Genomic DNA, 22,352 nt, shown 5'->3' with positions numbered 1-22,352 from the left:
CAAGGCTTCCTTCCGCTTCGGGCCCCCGCCTGCCTCCGCCCTCCGCCCTCCGCCTGGAGCTGGGGCACCCTTACAGCTGCTGCCTGTGCTACAGCTCGGCTGCCGGTGCACCTACATTCTCAGCATGTTTCCCACCTATGCTTCCCCCTGGCCCTCCACCGAGCTTCCAGTCCCACCTGCAGGCAGCTATACAGTTTTAGCTGTTAGCAGTTCCCTTCCCAACTATGTAGGAGGGACAGTCCTACTGGGGTTACCTCTTCTTACTCAATGGAGGATGCACCAGCTTCAAAGAGGTGCCGGTTCTTCCACTGATAGTGTTTCTGGTCAGAAGGGTAAGGGAGAAAGATGAAGATGAAAGAGAGGGGAGATGTTGAAGGAAATGAATTTAAAAAGCTGCAGAAGGCTTATCATGGCAAGGAGTCAGGGCCTGCAAAGGAATTTAGCAGGGAAAGAACAAAGTAAAGAAGTGAATAATACTGCTGGTTGATGTTTGAAATAAAGGTTTTCCATCCACAAAAATACTAATATATCAGTTTTTGGGTTTTTTTCTTGGATTTAACATGTACTACTTTTTACTGAAACTGATTTGTCTTTTTAATTATATTTTCCTTGAGCTAATAATATCAGTTTCATAGTTTAAAAAATCAATGGCTGGAGGAGTTCAAGACTACACAATTACCCCAGCTTTATACAACTGAAAAAGAAGTTAATTCTTAAGTGAATAACTGAGACCAAGTATTCTAAAATTATTTTCTATTGACTAAAACAGCTATTTAATTTAAAGTATTTTTAAAGGGCTCTAAAAAATTACAGTTTTTATTTTACAATGTATCTACTTAATTCTAATATAATTTTTTCTATATGTAACTAGTGAGGCCTCACAATTTGATTTAATTTCTTAGAAATTCTGCCAATTAATTACCTTAAAATAAGTTCATATTAGGTACTAATGAATGCTTATTTATAAAAAAATGTTAAGAATGATAACCAAGTTAACATATAGTAATAGAGAAGAAACCTTAAACTATGACCCTTGAAAAGGTTTTAATTTCTTGAATAAGGAAAAGTCCATAATGCCAACTTCACCCAGTATGTGATATATGCTTAATTATTATTGGTAGTTGTGATTAAAGTATAAGAACCAATGCTCAAATTAACATATTAATTTCTCTGAACTTGTATTTTCTCCTTTTTGCAGTCTCTCTCCTCCTGTGACAGTTAAAAATATATAGAGACATTTTAGAAAGAGCTCTATATTAACCAGAATAAAATTTAGGTATGTTTTCCAGCATATAGTTAAAAATATTAAAATACAAAATTTCCCTGGAGAAATATTTCTATAAATATTAACAGTGATGTACAAATAAATAGGAACATTTTGAATGTGGTAGAAAAAAGGTTGCAGGCTTTTTCTACTCTACATCACCTGCACAAGAAAAAGAATAGTTTTACAAATGAGTGTCATACCTAAGACAAAGTATATAAGAGAAAGTGAGAAAATAACAACAGTCAACATTCTTACAGTAGAAGAAAATGTACAGAGTGTTACTTACTCAGACATTCTTTCAAAGCCAAAGCTTGAACATTAGCTAACTGCTTCTCTCTCTGTATAAGCTGCTCCCCAGAAAAATGTGGAAGTGACAAGAAGTCAAAAGGAAAGCCTGAGATACAGAAAAAAGTCAGCATTAAAGATATTCTATGACAACAATTAAGATTCAGTTCCCAGTTAAGGTGTTATTATATAATTTAAAAAGTAAACATCAATTACTCATCTCTTGATCTTGCATATTTCAAATTAAATAACAACTAAGCAGCAAAAAGTAAACATACTAAATTACTGTGCATTTTAAACTTTGACCTGCTTCTTAAACTGAGGGAATTTAGGTAGCAGAGTAGAATTCCCGCATCACATTTTCTTCTACAAGCTCAGCTACTGACACACACAAGGGGGTGGGAGAAGATGAAGGTAGTAAAGAGGGTGAAATATATGCTGAAGAAAGGAGACTAGACTCTGGGTGGTGAGCACACGATGGAGTATACAGATATCGTATTATAAAGTTACACACCTGAAACTTACACAATGTTATTAACCAATGTTACCCCCAATAAATTTAATTAAAATTTAAAAATGATAATTAAAAGAATAAACTCCTACACAAAACACAGATGGAGTTGGGTATGTCTCTAAAGATGGCCCCCTATGAACCACACGTCCTGCTATTCGCCATTGCGTAGTCCACAATGAGTCCTGGCCCTGCGAAACCAATAAAGTATGGTCAAAGTGACAGTGAATGATCTCTAGGCTAGGTCATAGAAAGCCTTGAGGCTTCTTAGAACAGCTGCTCTAAGAGAAGTTAGTGAGCATATAAAAAATCAGACTACCCTGCAACGATGGTGTTGCAAGATAGCCCAAGTTGGCCATGAGGAAAGGACACATGAAGAGAAGTCAGCTCTCATCAGTTCCAGCCATCCCAACCCAGGTGCTGAACATGTGGGTGAAGAAGCCATATTCTACACAGAGCCCTGTTAAGTCTTCAAATGACAGGAGTCCCAGCTGTGTGTCTGCAATCATATGTGGGACTTTAATACAGAAACATCCAGCTGTGCCCAGTCAACAGGGCTATGAGATATAGTAATAAATAGTCATTTTAAAGCTAAACCTGGGTGGTTTGTCACATAGTAATAGATAACCAAAATCTAGAGCTTGAAGAGAAAAGAAAAGGTGAGCAATAAAACAGAATAAGATGCTTGAGAAAAAGTAAATGAAAATGAGAAATTATAGAAAAATAGTATGTGTTTAAAATGGACTATAACTGAAAATTTCCTATTTGGAATCGAGGGCTAACCTAGTAAATTTTACTGGGTATAATGTAAAAGGGGTTAATTCTCTGTATTCTAAATTGTTCAAACACGTTATACTATGTTTAAAATCAAAGGTAAATTTACTGAAAGTGAAATGGAGTTTGGGGAAAATAAGTTCATTAAAAACCACGTAAGTTAATTACATATACAAACAAATGTAAAAATGTGTTCCACTAAAATTAGCACTTACTCAGTTGGGTTTCTTCTGTCCTTGCCTTCATCTTTCCATGAATGAAACTCAGGGCAAATGAGCCATTGATCTGGTTGGCTGAGTGAATCAGTGTGGCTTTGCATTTTCTACTGTCATCACCTTGTAACAAGAGATAATAGCTAGAACACTCTCCTTTCACTTCAACATCTGGAACTAAGCAAAAACAATGATCTTGTTAAGTATGTGAAAATTCAGCAACATGGCAGAATCACACACTGGACCCATAGAATATAATGACATCTCTGTTATTTTAAAACAAACTGTTACCCAATATATTTGGGGCTAGCAATTGTTCACTTAACTGAGAAAGCTGTTAAAATTAGAGAATCGATAAAATTAAATTAAAATCAGAGAATCATAAAAAAGATACAAAGCATAAACATTTTAATTTAAATTAAAACTGTGTGCTCATTTATTAACTTTTGATGTAGCTCATTAAGAGTTCCATGATACTTTTCTTATATATCCATACCCATAACGTATCAACTACTATTTCCACTTCCATTTCTTTAAAGGGGAATAAACTGACCCCTGCAGGCACCCACAACTCAACTGGTGGGAGCAGAAGTGTAAAGATGTACATAAGAGTAGCTTTTTGCTCCTTGCAGTGGGCACCCATAATGTAATTTTTACAGAGGGAATGGAGAACATTCATTAATCTGGCATGCCAGTTACATGAAGGTCAGTTAAGACAGCTTCTAGTATATTTTAAAAACAAATCAACTGACGGTTATAGTGAAGGTCGAAGAAAAACTGTGAAGCCTTTGAGAGTAAAAATAGAAGCAGAGTCCTTTCTATTGAAGATGGTGAATTGGACATAAGCATTTATTTTCACTATCTCCTGAAATTCCATGAAATGAGAATAAAGGGAATTTTAAAATAGCATAAATCTCCAAGGACTAATATCTGAGAGAAGAGAACAGTGACTAAACTTTGAAAGCAGGAAAGCAGATGAGCGATTGGTAACAGGCCTCGTGCTCTCAATTGCTAAGGAAGCTGAGAAAAACAGAGAAAACCTTAGAGGCAAAACAGTTTACACTACAACCCGGCAAGAGACTCTGGATGGTGGCCCCAGAACGAAGCAAAACAAAGGAGAAATAAAAAGACAGGTTGAAAGTCTGTTTGAGAAGCAATGTGGCTTCCGGATTCCTCCTTATCCTACGCAGGTAAATGACTGTCCCTTCTCTAGCCCAGACGACTAGTGGTTTATTCTCTGGAGAAAGTCTAACAAGATGTCTCTGGCCTAGGAGATGTAATAAACACAGCTTGGGGTCGGAGCTGACTACCAGTGGATTAAGTGAATGCTTCTCTACAGAACACTGAGGCCCTTTTCCCTTCGTCTACATTAACTTCCAGAATTTTGGAAGCCAGATAGCAGAACTGAGACTTCTTTCAGAAATGTGGTCAGTGTAGAGGACAGACTAAAGAATCCGGTATCGTGGGGTCACCTAATGTAGTGTCACGGTGAGATCACCCTAGAACAGGGGAAGGGAAACTTTTTCCTGCCAAGGGCCATTTGGATATTAATAACATCATTAGCAGGCCATACAAATTATCAACTTAAAAATTAGCTATGAGCCCTAGCCAGTTTGGCTCAGCGGTTAGAGTGTCGACCTGCGGATTGAAGGGTACTGGGTTCAATTCTGGACAAGGGCACATACTTTGGTTGCAGGCTGGGTCCCTGGCCCCAGTCCGGGTGCATACGGGAGGCAACCAATGTGTCTCTCTCACATTGATGTTTCTCTCTCCTCCCTCCTCCCTCCCTTCCATTCTCTCTAAAAATCAATGGAAAAAAATATCCTCCAAGGATTAAAAAAAAAAAAAGAAATCAAGAGTGAGAATGGCACTAGAATTCTAAACAGCACCGAAACTGGAAGACAATGGAGCAATGCCTTCAGAATTCTTATGTATACTAAGAAAAAAATACTACTGTAAGCTTATTACAATAGTTTATTTCACAGGTAAGAGTTACTGTGGTTTAAAGCCTAATGCCCAAAACAATTACGCAGTACAAAAAAAATTTGCAATTAGCTCGCAATAGCAACGTTAATCCTATTCATAAACATCAGTCTTAGAAAAGGAATTTAGAGAAAGGTTATTGCAAAGGAAAAACACCTGTTAGCAGTTGTAATTGAAACTAAGGTTTGCTAAGAGTTACAGTGACCTGAATTCATTTACCAATTTAGCACTTTGACAACTCAAATTTTGTATCTCTTCAATCCATGACAATCCTTTTCACATTTATTTAAATCCCATCACCTTTATTAGAACTTTAATCACTGAAGCCTGTAATTACAACAATCTTATTTTCCTTCAAAGAAAAATGTTTATTTTACAGAATTCCCCTAACCATAATGACTATACAGTCATTTAGAAAACACTGTTCCAGATCTGGCAGGTGTTAATTCAAGAATTATTCAATAACTTTTATGTAAATACAGAGTAACAAATTTATAAAATTAGCATAGTTATTCAATTCTCATAGTTTTTCCTGAAGAAATAAGGGGAAGTGATTATAGCAGAAAATTCCTCTCTATTTTCATGTTATTTTTACACTATCAACTTCTAAGAGATTGATTAGTTTGCATGTCCCCTCTCCACCAAAACCAAGCATCCATTTGGGTCTACTATATAGGAAAGATGGGAAAAGCAGAAATTACAAGTTTCCTTTAGTTGTATCAAATTTTATAATCTATAAACTATCATGAAAGACTGTGTCATTATTAGTTTCATTAACAAACAAGATTTTAGTATAATAAAAACCGAATCATATTTTATATCAATACGTTTCTTGGCAGTTCTTAAAACCCTGTAGCAACCCCTTCTTTTTTATAACAGTTCAACAATATAAAAACAAAACCATATTAGTGTAAAGGGGAAATAATATTTCAAATGATATAATGAAAAATATACCAGGGTAATTCGGGAAACAGGATATTCTGGTTAAGTGAATATTCTGACTTACTGAAAAGTAAATAATATACCCAATTATTTTGATAATGATGATAAATACTAAACAATAAAATAAACTATAATCCTCAAGGTAAGCATTTTAGGAGGCTACACACTTTCCAATGATATCATCCTTCAAGCAATTCTAGACCCAGCTTTTGAAATAGCCCTTAGGATCAGCTGAAGAGGCACAAGATAAAAAATAAAAAAAATAAAAAATCAATATACTTACTTTATATTCATAAAGTATTTCCAAAAAATGTATTATCTAGCTTCATCCCCCATCTTATTTGTCAGACTAAGCTTCAACAATTTAGTGCAAAACTTAGCTGCCACCACGACTGTCCAAGAAAATTCCCTGCCCCAATTCTACAAAGAATCTAAAATGGTTCAAGAAATGATAGTACTGCTGAACAGGTGTATGAAGCCTCCTACTGTGAAGATTACAAAAATGCAGGATTTATAAATTCCACCATGACTATTTTAAACAAGTAAATAACATTAGGATCCTAAATTGTATACATTCCCTCTTTGTTACAACCTAGTAAAATATGCAATTTGAAAGGTACAGTGAATAGAGGGGCTACTCAGACTATTACTCCAAGGCCTTACTCATCCTCACAGACAACAATGCTCTCTTTATGGTTCCACAGACACAGAAGGCATTGAAAACAGAGTAACAAAAAGTGACTGCAGAGTTTACAAAGTATTTACTTTCACTACCAATGTGATTCAAAGGAGTTTGTGAGATACACTAAGCAAGCACTATCCTCATTCTCTAGCCCAGGAATTGGAAGCCTAACAGGGATTCTTAACCCTTTTTCTGCTTCAAGGTGTCTGAAAGGCTCTTCAGCAACAGTGGCTCACTAGCCTCCGGCTAAAGACAGCACACCTGGGACAGAGGTTCTCCAAGCCTGGATGCACACTTGAAACACTTGGGTGCTATTACAAACTGTTGAGGCCCTGGTTCCCCCAGATTTAACTGTTCTCAGGTAGGGCCCAGCTTGACTTTCTTTCTTGTTTTTGTTTTTTTTAATTTTTAATAACTGTCACAGTGATTCTAACCTGGTCTGGTGCTAAAAATCACCTGCATTTAGGTCTAAGGGCCTTCAGGTGATTCTTACCCCCCCCAAAAAAAAGTTTTAATGAGATATAACTTACATATATATGTACACATATACATATATATATCAAAGCCTAAATTAGATTAATTTAAGGGAATCATATAATTGTGCATCCATCACTATAATCCAGTAATGGAAAACTTCCATTATCTCTGCACAGGCAGTCTCCTCTCCTACTCATGGCCTCAGGCAACAACTGAGCCCCAATTTCCTCACCTGTGAAATGGGTACAAAATAATTCTTTAGGGCTATTATAAAAATTAAATGAATCAATATTTCTAAAGTACTTAGAACACTGCATAGCATATAATGAAGATGTTAAATAAGTTCTACAAACTCCTTCCAAAAATTGTCATTACAACTGTTTTTTCAATATACCATATAATAAATTAAGTACTTCATTTTTACAAATTTTATTCCTAAAATGTGTCTAAAAACACCCATGTTCAATATAATTAGCTATGAATTAACCCAAAGTTCTGCCTTAGATCACTGATATTTTTAGAATGAATAAGGCTGTATATACTTTGTTACAGTAGGTTGTTAGGGATGATAAAAAATTCTTAAAATGATTGGGGTCCTTCTTAATCAGTGGTAATACAATTTTCCCATAGATAAAAATTCTCTCCATTGAAAATTTGATAGATATTGTATCTATGTTGTACCACTAAAACAATGTAAAGATTTCCTACTTACCACTGATTGTCTTGGGCTTTTTAGCTATGCATTCCTTCCATTTTCTCGAACTGAGTTGGTTGGGAGGCGGAATAAGTATGTTACTAACAGTACATGGCAATACGAAAAGTGCACCAACCTATTGAAAACAGAACATACCTTTAATGACTGAACACTGAGATTAATTCTTAAGTAGTATCATGTGACAATTTTCCTCTCATATTTCGCCTATATAAAATGTATTTCATAATGCTCTCTCCCAGTAATTCCACTATAAAAACTAAAAAACTAAAACTATGCTCCACCTCCACCTCACCCCCCAAAAAAGCCAAAGACTAGATAACAAAAACAGAGAAGGATCTTCAGAGCTATAGGCATCCCTTTCCCACTGGCTTATAAATCTCTAAAAACTTTGCTATTCCCGTATTTGCTTCACGTTCAGGTTATGGGTGTAATTTCTTCCTATATCTGCAAACTAATGAGAGGCCAGGAATGCTATCATCAAAAGATTTTGTCATGCTCAGCCGTACTTTTATAACTGTTTGACTGGATGGATTATTGTTCTGGCTTCAAAATTAGAATAATTTGGAAGGCAATTTCAAAACTTCTGTTCCTAGAAATTAGATTTAATACTAATAGGTACAAAATGCAGAAAACCATGAATCACATCCAGGAAACACACAGCTGCTTCTCACTGATTTATAAGCAAACTCAACTTATTCATCTTTGTATCCCCAGGTCTAGGTGTACAGATGTTTATTAAATATTTGTTTCCAAAACCCACCATAATACGTTTAGGTAAATTCTCAGTTTGATTAAGTACTGAATAAACAAATGGCAACTCTGAAAGTGGTATTTTGCCAGTTATTTTAGAATGCAAGCTACAACAGTCACCACATTCCAATAAATATCTTTTTTTAACTCTGGGGAAATTTAGTCTCAAATCTAATGTAAAATCACTTTTAATTGTCTTACGTAGATGGATGGATTACAAAAGATGTGATACTCAAATAATGTATTAATGTGCTACTTTTATTGCTACTTATTACTTTTCCTTATACATTATTAATTAGCAGACATAAAAATAAGTGTATTAAAAGAAAAATAAGAAAGGTAAATTAAATATGCTTATTTTCCTTTATTATTGTAGTCATGCCCTTTTTTATCTTAAGTCAAATGTATTTTACAGTCAAGAATTAGACATTAAAAATATTTAGCAATGGAAAATAATCATTAAGTGCAATTTTCTAAATACTAAATCCTAGTTCTTCATTCTTGCATAAATAAGACTTCATAGTCCAAAATGCATGGCAAAACTGCATGACCCACAGGGTAGACACAGCTGTGATGTGAGCATGCTAGATCAGGGCCCAGTTATACTTGACAATTACATAATCGTTATAGTTATAGCTTAACAATTTAGAGATGCTAAACGAAGTTCAATGCATAACATATAGCCTGATATAAATGTGTCCGGACCCACCAGCCAAAGAAGTGGCCACGTTTTTGAGACAGCCTATTTTTTTTATTAAACATTTGTTACAAATACAAAAGACATTTCTAAATCCAGCCATGAACCTTATTTTTGAAAATCTCTTCTAAAAAAACAAAATGTCATTTCATGTCTGCAGAGGACTTTGGAGTTATTATGAGAAATTCAAAGTGTCTTAATATAAATTAGGACCAAAATCATGTTAAAGAAACCAAATCACACAAAAACAGAGTCACAAACTACAGTCCCTTTTCTCACATATCCTTAAATATTAAAAAACAGACAAACAAAACACCTTCTCTACCTTGCCACGCAGAGAAGAAACCTGCTCCAACAATAACATGGAGTTCTTCTTGGTACTGTTTTTTGTCAGCCCTCTGTACTAAGGAGTTAAAGAAATGATGGTAACTGTGAAACAATCCTAATACCTAACACAAGTTTGATTCTCTAATTCACAAGGTGCTTGAATTCATTTATTGAAAATTTTAACTGTGGGAATTCACAATTACTCCTTTCCTCAAGAATAATTATTTTTCAGATTATGAAAATATACCCAGAAACAGTGATACTGTGAATTGGATTACTGTAAACTACAGTAACTTCTCAACAAAACTGTAACTTCTCAACAAAAATTCAAGAACACTATGTTAGCGTTCCCTTTTCAGCCAGCAATTTCTTTTTATGCAAAGTTTCCAGTTCTTAGGTGTATTTCTAAAACTTATTACATTTCTTAAGAGAATTTAAAATACGTTGAATATCTGCAGATATAAATGATCACATTCATATTTACTGAAGCATATAAACAGATATAATAGACTGGTGCCTACCCATCCCACCGATGGCAAGAGAAACAACTGAACATTTCAGGAATATGTAAATTACTGTTTTTCTTCACATACTCCTAACATTTCTCCCTCCTCCCAACCCCATAAGCAATAAGTAGCAATTAGGAAGTCTTCTGCCTCTTCGAGAAGTATAAACACAGTACTTGAGGAATGAATTTTCTTGCAAGTTGTAAAACTTCTCTTAAACCAAGGCAGCCCCAGCTGGTTTGGCTCAGTGGTTAGTGTCGGCCCTCCAACTAAAGGGTCCCCAGTTTGACACCAGCCAAGGGTACGTACCTCAGTTGCAGGCTCAATCCCTGGCCCCGGGGTGCATGTAGGAGGCAACCGATCGGTTATGTCTCTCTCACATTGATGTTTCTCTCTGTCTCTCTCTCTCCCTACCACTCTCTCTGAAAAGCAATGGAAAAAATATACTCTGGTGAGGATTAAAAAAACAAACAATGGCAACAAAAAGTATACTGAATATTATTCTTATGTAAACAGCATCTAAATATGGAGTGTTACAAGGAAACACTACCCAACACAGAAAATGTGATCTAAAATGAAGATGTAAATGAAAGGATACAACTCAAATTCAATGTCCGACATATAGCAGGAGGGTAGATCTGATAATTTTATCATCTGCACAAATTCTAAAGCAGGGCCATAATAATGGAAAACCTAGAAAGAAATTAAAATTATACAATATTTTAAACGTTATAAAGTGAAAGTGAACAAATTAGTGATTAAGGTTTAAGACTTTAAAATGAATCTTAAAAAGGAGATATTTACACATAATGCCAAGCACACATTTAACCCTCAAAAGCACACAAGGATTTCTTCCATATAAGAGCAGAAAGAGTAGAAAGAGACATGGAGATTTCTTAGGATGTAGAAAGAGTTTTACCAGGGAGAAAATGAGTATTATAGAAAGAGGCAAGCAACAAAGGACAAGAGTTCTCAATCTTTCCTGTGCATCTTCAGCAAGATAGACAGACAAATGGCCCAAGAGACTAGGGTATTTAAAAAAAAAAAAAATTAAGAGTCTGCAAGGCTGAGAAAGCAGAAGAAAAGATACTCAGGATAAATTCAGGTTGAGTGGTATGCTGAGATTTTTAAAAAAATCCTTGGAGGAAATACCGAAAAAATTAAAATTAAAGTAAGAACTAGTGAAGCCAAAGTGCTAGTTAACAAAGAAGTTCCACTCGAGAAATAAGACTGCAGTATTTCTTTGGGTAGAGCCAACAATTAAATTGAGAGTGAGCTAATGAAGAACAAGTATTTCAAGAGATGGGGCTAGAGTGCTTCACAGGAAGGCAAAGAAAAGCAAACTACCTTGAGGAACTGACACAAAGTTTTAAACTTGCAGAAAGATGAGTAATTTCACCACGTAAGATCATGTGTGAGTATATCTATATACATATATAGTGTATATACACATACATACACAGCGTGCACGTGTGTGTATAGACTGAGAGACTTGCTTTTATCAAAGAGGTTGTACCCTAGGACTCTCTTCAATTGCATGCTAAAATCAGATCACTATTCACAAGTAAATGGTGCGCTACCAAAGGCGACAGGTTGAGATCATCAATCTTTAGAAAATAATTTAACATTCCTGTGAAGGATGGCCATGGCAAGCTAATCAATTCTAAACAACTACTGGGAAATGCGTTTCCATCAGAAACAGGCCCTTTTTGTCTTACCCTCTGAACAGAAAAGAATGCCCATGGTCCTGACACCATGGTAACTCCATGACTTATATTTTGCACATTCTTGAATTTAGAATTAGTGAACTTCTAAAGTGCTCTACACTTTATTTTTCCAATGTAAAAAAAAGTGAATTAAATCCTCTTTAATTATTATACTTTATTATTATTTGCATTTTAAGAAAAAAATCTACGGACACATGGGACAAGAACTAGCTTTTTAAACAGTAAATGAAGCCCACGTCCAGTACCTGTCAGAGGCTCTTTTCTCCCTCACTGAAGCCCCACGATAACTGTAAGATAAGTGTGTTATTATTGGCTCCACTTCACAAATGGGTTAATCAATCTACCCAAGGTTATAAGAGCTCATAGGTGACAGAGTTAAGTTTCAAACCCAGGTCTACTAACATCAAAGCCCTTCCTTTCCACTGCATCACACTCTCTCCAAACTTCGTCTTAGAAAGGTCATATAGTAAAGTCCATGCCAAAGGTAGTCTCAGGTCTATAGTGATCTAAAGTCAGGACCATTTTTTTTAATCTAAAACAATGATAGTTTTTCCAACATTTAATATGATAACACAGTATAATTTAATCACTTACTTATAATTATAATAAAAATTAGGCAAGTGAGCACACTGAAGCACACATATTAGTAAATGTGAATTCATGATTCAAACTTATCTCATAAGGACAAAAATAAGCATGAATGGATAATTGCAAAAATGAGTAAACACAGATTACCTTTGGCAAACAAGTCTTATCCTTTGATGGTATTATCTTTTTGTCAAGAAAGCAAGTATTTAAATTAGTCGTACTAAAACTCGTAGGTGTGACTCCCTTTAAACAGAATTCAGGAAAACTAATTCCACATCCAAACTGAAAAGAAACCAAGAGAACACAGTTACAGACATCAAGAATAAAGTTACAAAGATTAATACATCTTAGTGCAATGTAAAAGTTGGGAGGAAAACCCTATGTAAATTTATTTCCCTTTCCTCAGCTCACAGTGTGGTTCTTCCGTTTATGTACACATACCAATTATTTCAACTTGCACATGAATTTTTCATGAAAAGCTCTCTTTGGCCCTTCACCAGCCTGCAAAAGTATATTAAGCTCATTCTATGCAGCCACAGAGCCAAACAACCTTTGCATATACTTGTTCAATATCTGGCTTCCTACCAGTCTGGAAGTTCTGCAAAAATAGAATTTGTTCATTGCAGCAACAGAGGCTGTTGATGAAAAGATCAATTCCTGCAGAAGTAGTTATAGCAGGGGTGCTAATAATAGCAAGGGTAATAACAATGATTGCTAATACTTACGAGTGGTTACTTTGTACTCTAAATAATTCTCATAAAAATCTATGAGCTAGAAACTATTATTACTCCTATCTTACAAATGAAGACAACTATTACACCAAAAGGCTAAATATTACCTAACATGTCACACAAAACTACCAAGAAATAGAGTTGGGATTTGAATGCAGGGACTCTAACTATAGAATCTATGTTCTAATCACTAAAATGCCTCTACACTAAAAGCATTCTCCACCAAAACAACAACAAAAAAGTGATTTCAAGTTTTAAGTGCATCCTATGGAGAAATGGGCATTTAATAATAAAAAAGAATCACATGAAAATAACTGGCCATATAAAAACATGCAGTTTCAAAAAATGTATACAAAAGTCATTCTCCTAGCTAACCATATCCTGCACACTTTCAGGTGGCTATATGGTTTGTTTGCATTAAAACCACTGCAGAAAGGTTTGCCTGCAGATTTTACCTTTCCAAGTTTAAGATGAAACAGCATTCAAACCAGTAAGAGGGACCCAGCCATATAAATTTCTGTTGTCTTATTAGAGGTTGTATTACACCATTATTAAGGGTGAACTGAAAAGGGGGAAAAAGGCTAGTAATTAGTGCAATAAACCTTTACTGGGACACAAAGCCTACTCATGCTCCCACGTCACCCTGGACAAATATTAAGAAACTTGGTTTTAGTTTTGTCTATATACAAAAATACATGAAATACTAGAAACACTTCAACAGGACACAATTTATAAAAAACACCAAACATATTCATAGTAAGAAATGACAAACAGAATTGGAACCTCAGAAAAATGGAAGATTAGAGCGATCCAACTAATCAAATACGCTCAATTTGTAGTTAAGAAATCTGGGGTTTAGCAAGGTTTAAAAAAATTGCTCAAAATCAGAAAAGTGGTTAGTAGAGGGCAGAGACTACCTAAACTGGTATTATAGGTAAGAGATTATATTCTAAGTAGTTTTCCTATGTATGTGATAAAATAAAGAAGCTTAGGTAAACAACATGAAGTCAACTAATGTCAAACTCTGTATTTTAAAAAAATATTACATTCTAGAACTGTAGTGTCCAAAACATAATCACAGTGATTACTTACATTTAAATTAATTAAAATAAATTTAAAAATTCAGTGCTTGGGTTGAATAGTCACATATAAAGTGCTCCGCAGCAATGAGGCTAGTAGACTACTGCGTAAGCACAGATAGAGGACTTCTCCCTTACTGCAAAGTTCTACTCACAGTGCTATTCTAGAATGTCTTTATAAGGTACACTTCCACTAAGATTCACTTAAACTATCTGTGTTATGAATGAAGTTGAAAGGACTGCTTTGCAATCTATGATCACTGAAAAATCCACTTACCTTTCTTTCCCATATCTGAATCTTTCCCCTCCATAATTCCTTTGAGTCAACAGCACTTCCGAGATCTTCTAAAGATACGACATTAGCAGAAAGGTATTCTGCAATTTTCTGACAATTTCTATAAATGGAAAGTCATGATAATTAAATATTGGGTTTTATCTTTTACTAAGATTTAATGGTTATAGTTAAGTACAAACCTAACAGGCAAAAATGCAAATTCATCTCTCTGCTTTTATCTACTTTTTAAAATATAGAACACCCATTAAATGAGCCTCTAAGTGAGTTGCTATCACATGTTCCTTCAATTCTAACATTCCCATGAATTCATTACCTTTATTAATACAGATAAAGAAACAGACTTTACTCTTAGTATGTATTGGCTTAAATATATCAGATGTACACACACACATAGCCTCAATGCTGATTCCTTATCTTAAAAAAGAAAGGCTGATCTCCTAAATTGTTCCCATATCCACTTATCACAGACCATCATGACTACTGCCATTCCTGTTTCTCCCTCACTTCAATGAAAAAGATCTAATCTCACTTTCTTAACTCACCAGCATCTATTGCTGTGCTTGGCATAAAGTGCTTAGTAAACACTTGTTGAATGAAAACAATCATGAAGTTAATAAATCTAGTTTGAATCCTTTTTAAGGATCAAACTGTAATAGAAACTGGTGCTGACTAAAAATGGAATAAAACACAACAGTATGCATTTATTTCTACACTGGCACAGAAAGCAAAAAACAAATATGATATTATAAATGCAGTGTATCTACAGTATTTATCACGATGCTCAACGGACAATCCAAGCCTACTTAAAGCATACTGTGCGCCCGGCTGGCTTAGCTCATTAACTGAGCATCAACCTAGGATCCAGGAGATCGCAGTTCAATTCCTGGTCAGGACACATGCCCAGGTTTCGGGCTAGATCCCCAGTCAGGGTGGTGCAGGAGGCAGCCAATCAATGACTCTCTCATCTTTGATGTTTCTTATCTCTCTCTCTCTCTCCCTTCCTCTCTCGGAAGTCAATAAAGACATATTAAAACAAAACAAAAAAACACACTGTGTTTGGGAAATTAATGCAAACATGTATATTTGCATTGACAACATTTACTAAAAACTTAAACATCTCAGAAATACAAGTATAAAATAAGAAAAATCTAGATTCTTCTCAATTAATCTCTAAGCACAGTATGGATAAAACTATTTTGTTACATTAAAATTTTTTCAAATGCTGAGTCTATTAAAACAGGATAGCACATCAACTGTAAAAAGACAGCAAAGACAGTAATCAAATGAACAAAGATGCTTACATCTCACAACGATTTCCTGCTATAGTAATTTTTGCTGAATACCATTCTTTCAAATGTTTTAATGCTCCAACAGTAGGCAAACAGTCTTTCAATTTAGGAGGATCTTTGTCAGAGGGCAACAGTATTATATCTATCATTGCTCTACCTAGAAAGGGAAAAAGGCATTTTGGGAATTTAAAAAAATGTTAGGTCTGAACTGTCTCAAAATAGTACCCTGAAAAATTGAATATTATGTTTATCCAGAAGATCAAGGAGAATTTTAACTTTAATTTCTGAAACTCTTTAAAACAATATACATCTTTAGGAGCTCAAAATTTTTAAATGTTCATCATTTGATTTAAAGCAACATTATCTTAAAAATAGTTACCATATGCCAGAAAACAATGAATTACATCATAATTACTTTTCAATTATGTACCAGTGGTTAATTATACATATTGCTCTTGAGATCATTAATACTACTGTGCTGAACAGAGAAAAAAAATCCTGTGTAATTTTATTATATTTTTCTATTCTTAACTGTGTTATACAAAAGGGAACGAATTAATATAAAATTGTAATGTTCAAATAAATTCTCTCTTTAAAAAAAGCAAAAACACTCAGAAACCTCAATTATACTGACATCATTGGTCACTGAGAAAGGATAACTTCAGGAAACTTTAAATTTTATAAAATTATGAACTTACTGAAGAACCTGGACAATCAAAATGAAATAGGAGCTAAATAAAAATTTGATAATGGAAGTATTATAATTTTCCAAAAGAGCAACTCTAGCCCGGCCAGGCGTGGCTCAGCGGTTGAGCTTTGACCTAGGATCCAGGCGATCGGGGTTCGATTCCCGGTCAGGGCACATGCCCGGGTTGTGGGCTCGATCAATGACTCTCTCATCATTGATGTTTCTGTCTCTCTCTCTCCCCCTCCTTTCCTCTCTCTGAAATCAATAAAGATTTAAAAAAAAAAAAAAAAAAAAGAATATCCAAAGAGCAACTCTATATTTCAGTATATATTTTGAACTTGATGTATTTCATTTTTTTTTAATTGATATATTTTTAATATATATATTCAGTTATTTCCATGTAGGATTTTTTACACTAAAATATGATCTTGAATAGAAAGATCAGACTGTGATCTATAAAATCCATGTACTTGCATAGGCTTTACTCATCACTGTATACTCAGCTCCTAGTACAATGCTTGACATATAATAGACACAACAAAGAGCTTAATAAATGACTTCAATAATGAAAACACTCAAAGAAAGCTCTTTGAAAGTGTCTTTGTGGATGCAAATTATACCAAGCTTTAGATGCCAAGTACTTGCTTAACACAAAGAAAGATGAACTTAAGACAAAAACAATTTAAGACTAATATGATGCAGTCTTCATAAAATACACTTCCTGTTATAGGAGAAAAAAATAGATTCTGTAAAAAACTGCTGAATAAGGGGCTTCTTTTACTGCATAACTTTATATTTGATAATGTATATAGTGACTTCACAGCATAAAAGAATGTTATCAAATTATCTAGGTGAAATAGCTCTTCCAGGAGTTATGGGACTAGTGTTCTATAGGACATACTCTGTATAACACTGGTATGTAGTGGAAAGACTTCAGTAATAACTAAATAAGGAAACAGATGAGTATTTAATTTTCTAAGTTCCAATTTTTGTCTCACTAAATAAAAACAAGAGAACTGTAATGTCTCCAGAATATACTTTATTAAAGCAGTGAACTACATTTTGTGTCAACTCCAATTAAGAATTTATTTTTCACTTTGAATTTCAAAGTTAAAAGTGACAACCCAAAGATAAAGACTAAATTTATCACTCACTCACAGGAAGTGTAAGATAAGATACAAATTATTGAAAGCAGTCATAAACATTACCAGGAGCAGGAAGTTTGTCTGATAACTGATGCAAATTTTCTGCAGATTCTTCGTATAAACTAAAAGGGTAAGTTAGAAAAAAACAAAAACACGTACACATTACAGATCATCATAAAGGTAATCCTAATGGATCTATGTGCCAGACACTGTAAGGTATGTTGGATGCACTATTTCATTTGATTCTCATGGCAATCCCATGATGTACTACGATAATACTATTGTAGTCCTCAATTTACAGAATTTTCCTAAAGTTACATAATTAGTAGGTGTGGGAGACAGGATGGAAATCCTGACTTCAATTTCTCAGCCATAACCCAAAACAAACAATAATATATATAACCTCCTTAAATTATACTTGCATATTAAATATAAATCATAACTAATACACCACGCATTTTTCTCCTAAAAGTAAGGTATTGCTAAGTGTTAATAAAGGATACTGCTTTTCTCTGAATGGCATAGAATAGCCCTTACTGGGAAATATGATGCTCCCCTTGAATTCTACAGAATCTATTTGTTTTATCCATATGATGAATTTTTTTTCACAAAGCAGTTTATTATAAAGCATAAAGGTACTTAAATCCTTTATTATAAACCCACTGTCTAAAAAACTTACGGCAACTTACAATAAAGTATAGTTTTCAAGCTCCCTCTTGTGGAAATAATTATTCGGTCATTTACTAGAAATATTTACTTTCAGACCTGTCATTGTGTAGTAGTGATGGAAAACATAAGGAATGATAAGTGCTCTAAGGCTGGAAGGATCCTTATAATCCTCTGAAAGGATCTCAACACTTTACAAATAAGAAAACAAAGGACCACAGAAGTTAAGTGACTGTTCCAAGATCATATAACTGGAGACCAATTATATGGCCCCTGGTTCAATGTTCTTTCCAAGATTCTACAATGTCTCCTTTCATTAATCAGTACAAATATGATCTGAAAATTAAAAAATTGAATTTCTAAAAGTCTGTAACAATTTATAGAAGTATTAGAATATGTGACTACTAAATTAAATAAGTTTTTTTGGTAATGCAATATGGAAGACTAAAATAAAAGGCATTAATTATAAGTCAGGTGGAATATCTCATGAAAAAAAATTATCACCACTTGTATTACCTGATTTAAAAAAACCTAAAAGTAAACTCAATTTTCTATTTAATCCTCAAAAACTCTCTGAAATTTTTAAAGGTACTTGAAATACTGAAGATATATATAAACTGAAGAAATAATATTTCAGCCTCAAATAGCAAAATAAAAATGATAGTTTGGTTTGAATGCCAGTTATTAACCTTAAAGTTTCTATTCACTATAAAATATGATATCAGGCATATTAAACAAAATATCATTTTATCGTTCCTGCAACTATGTAAACTTAAGAAGCTAACTATTATGATTTCAATTTTTGCATTTTAAAGAATTTTACTCAAATAAAAGGTCCAACTTGCCCAATGTCTTCCAAAATGAAAAGTTGAAAGTGTCATGTAACTAAAATCCCCTACTAGCTGCTAAAATAGCTAACCTTCATTCTATAGCTAAAATACTATTTAATGTGAAATATTTTAAAGATATCATTAAAAGCATATAAAGCATACTCAGCCAAGGATAATGAGTCCCTGCTATTACTATCTTCTTCCTCAAAACACTCAACAGCACTCAGACACTCTTCCATATTTGTTTGCAGAATATCTTCAATTTCATCTTTTTCCATGCCAAAATGTATCTCTTCCCAGTCAGAACTACAAAACTAATATATCAAAAGATGGCATTAAATGATGGGTTCATGATATTATTTATATTAACAAAGACATTCACTATGACTATTTTTCTAAATTTATATTACCTGATAAAATCCACATATGGCTTGCACTGCAAAGAACCACTTCTTGGAACCAGGTATACCGCCCACCGAACATGCTTGAAAAAAAATCACACTTATTAGCAGAAAGGTATACCACAATTAAGCAGATGTTATAGCATATATACTGAGAAAATTACATAATTTTGACACATATTATATAGTTCTCAAAGTTATATATGTAATATATATAAAGTGCACTATATACACCCACATATATGGGATCTTTTTAGAATCTCTACTAAAAATCCAAACAGAGCAATCTGCCTAAAGAGTAAAATAATTCACTCACCATGAATACTTTGGCCTAGTTCATCACAGGTCAAAATCCGTATTATTATTTTAATCATCACTTCAAACACTAAAATCTATCATAAAAATGTTGAAAAAAATCCCACTGTATTTCTATTGATTCACACAAAACCAGGCAAGTCATTTTAGTGAAAACGATTCTCCAAAGACCATGAAGGTCTGGCTAGAAGGGGAGTAAAGAGTAACTATAACCTAAGACAAGGAGCATGCTCATCTTAGAGACTGGAATATTACACATGGATATGAAATTAAGGGTCTCCCCAGGGTGCATGTCAGAAAATCATGAATTTAGAGCTATGCATAGAAATTAGATTCAATGGAGAGAAAGGAGAAATGTGGTAACTGAAGCTTAACTCATGAAAGCTAGGAAAGATGCTTTATCTCAGTTATAATCATATTTGCAAGTATGATCCTCAGACTTACCATTTTACTGAAAGTAACAATCCTAGCATGGTAAGAAACTCAATTTAGGCAGTTCTCCCTTTGCATAGTTCTGAAATGCACATATTTCAGTTACCATGGTTTAAATAACACCAGTTCCCCCTAAAGAGGGTTCACATTCCAGTTACCATGGTTTATTAATGAACTATAATTGCATAAAGTAAAACTTCACTGCTAGCTTCTCAGACCACAAATCACTACATAAATAAAAGATGTGTATCATGATCAGTGACCACTTACTACTTTCAAAGTTCATTGCGAATTGGTCCCTGCATGTTACTCAGTTTGCACATAGATAGCAAAAGGTGTAATTGTGTAGCCTCCTGTCTTCCTGTGATAAATCCATGTGATATTTTACAAAAATGGATACTAGGAAGAGGAAATTGACAAAAGAAAAAGACAAAAGGACAGTAAAAAAACAAAGTGATAAAGCTGAAAGTTATATTCAAATCTAACATAAATGGAATCTAAAAATAGCTGCTGTGATTAAAACAAAACAAAACATTGTGACATAAAGGAAGAAGATGTCCCAGAGAAAATGACGCTGGCAAAAACCTTTGCATCAAAGGAACTCAGGTAAGGAAATGGTTGAAAAGAATTAATAATGTACTTGTGCTCAGAACAAAATAATAACCCTCCTTATCATGCCATACTGCCCTATTTTATATGGAGCGACAGATGGACAAGAAAATCTCATAAAGGAATCAAAACTCAAGCTCAGAACCTAAAATAATTTCATAACAATTTTATGACATTCAAGCATCAGGAAGAGAGGGGCAGTATCTTTTCCAGTTTTGTGTTTCCTTAGTTACCTTCTGATTCCAGGGACTTGTACACAGTCAACAAGTATTTCTTGTACACCTACGTGATCTAATTAAGTTTATTTCCGGTACCAACAAATATTGTGCCAGAGGGATTTATGCTGTACTTACCAGGGAAAGTACTATCTTCTGGGTTAATTGAAGCACTAATGTTTCTTTTCAGGAGGTTATAAACATTTGCTGCTGTCAAGTCTGAAAAGGAAATAGCAGACTAAACAGATTCAAGAGTTACATAATCTAGGCCTATTCTAATTTCAGCATTGGAGACTCTCAAGAAAAATACGTTGAACATAAAAGAACTGTGCTCCGCTCAAGTTTTGTTATAATAAACCTAAAGCAAGTAGAGAAAACAGGAAATGCTTCCTGTTTGTACATGCTAGCCAGGGAGCACGTCTCCGAAATCCCCCCCAAAGAGTAATTCCGCCGAAAAGGAAACCCTGTCACAACAGCCTGCATACAACCACATCCACTACCTCCTCAAAACGCCTGCGTGATCAAAACGAACAAATAAAACGCAGGAGAGTCTAGACGGGAGCGCCCAAAAAACCTGCCTTCTCAAAACACGGTTAAAAATGTTTTAAGTGTATCATTTCTTCTTTTAACTTCTGTGTGGGACGTCTCCTCCCATGAGGACGTCACCTCTAGGAGACTAAGGCCCTTTCCACCTCGTTCCTCTCTATATTCCCTGCATTCGCAAACCAAGAGGCAGACATCGCTTTGGAAAGCATGTACTTCCAAAAGGCGGAAATTCTATCACTAAAGCACAGGGAATTTATTCAATTACGTTTTTACTGTTTCCAAGAACTTCTGGGCGCTCAAATCGTGCATCCGCCGAGTCGTCGCTATTTTCCCGGGAAGGTAACGAAGCCCCTCAGCCCTTTAGGTTCGACCCCCGATGGAGTCGCAGCTCCCAGGCCGGCTCCGTGGAGAAGCGACCACCAGCCCAGACTCCCCTCCCCCCGCAGGCCTTCCCGCTCTTTCTCAGGCCCGCACTCACCCGGCTGCTTCTCGGCACCCCCGGCGGACGGCGACCCGGGCCGGGGCTCGGCCCCCCCACCCGCCGCCGCCGGGACCTTCCCTTCCCCCCAGATGGCCAGGAGCAGGTACCGATCCATCGGCCCCCGAGCTCAGCCCCCGGTTCGCGGCTCGGATCTCACATCAAAACAGCCGCGCGCTGTGACGCACTT

At 35.0% G+C, this 22,352-nt stretch overlaps 1 protein-coding gene across 2 annotated transcripts in view; it reads right to left on the bottom strand.

Annotated features, from left to right (window-relative positions):
• MTBP (MDM2 binding protein) overlaps positions 1 to 22,341 on the bottom strand; it is a 40,539-nt gene extending 18,198 nt beyond the window's left edge. Inside the window, exons 1-13 of one of the 2 annotated variants that reach the window (XM_081116376.1) lie at positions 22,163 to 22,341; positions 21,277 to 21,357; positions 19,577 to 19,650; positions 19,329 to 19,480; positions 17,734 to 17,792; positions 15,850 to 15,994; positions 14,531 to 14,648; positions 12,591 to 12,725; positions 10,727 to 10,821; positions 9,621 to 9,693; positions 7,846 to 7,963; positions 3,053 to 3,226; positions 1,554 to 1,661 (exon numbers count right to left, since the gene is read on the bottom strand). In XM_081116376.1, coding sequence (XP_080972502.1) covers positions 1,554 to 1,661; positions 3,053 to 3,226; positions 7,846 to 7,963; positions 9,621 to 9,693; positions 10,727 to 10,821; positions 12,591 to 12,725; positions 14,531 to 14,648; positions 15,850 to 15,994; positions 17,734 to 17,792; positions 19,329 to 19,480; positions 19,577 to 19,650; positions 21,277 to 21,357; positions 22,163 to 22,280 — 1,450 coding nt within the window. In that variant the 5' untranslated portion in view covers positions 22,281 to 22,341. The remainder of the gene's footprint in view (positions 1 to 1,553; positions 1,662 to 3,052; positions 3,227 to 7,845; positions 7,964 to 9,620; positions 9,694 to 10,726; positions 10,822 to 12,590; positions 12,726 to 14,530; positions 14,649 to 15,849; positions 15,995 to 17,733; positions 17,793 to 19,328; positions 19,481 to 19,576; positions 19,651 to 21,276; positions 21,358 to 22,162) is intronic. The other variant, XM_081116377.1, reaches the window with a different exon arrangement.
• Positions 22,342 to 22,352: the final 11 nt, after the last annotated feature.

This window comes from Miniopterus schreibersii (genome assembly GCF_964146895.1).
Source record: "Miniopterus schreibersii genome assembly, chromosome: 17".
Classification (NCBI taxonomy): Eukaryota; Metazoa; Chordata; class Mammalia; order Chiroptera; family Miniopteridae; genus Miniopterus; species Miniopterus schreibersii.
Note: the sequence above shows the minus strand (reverse complement) of the source record. Positions and strands in the feature narration are given on the sequence as shown.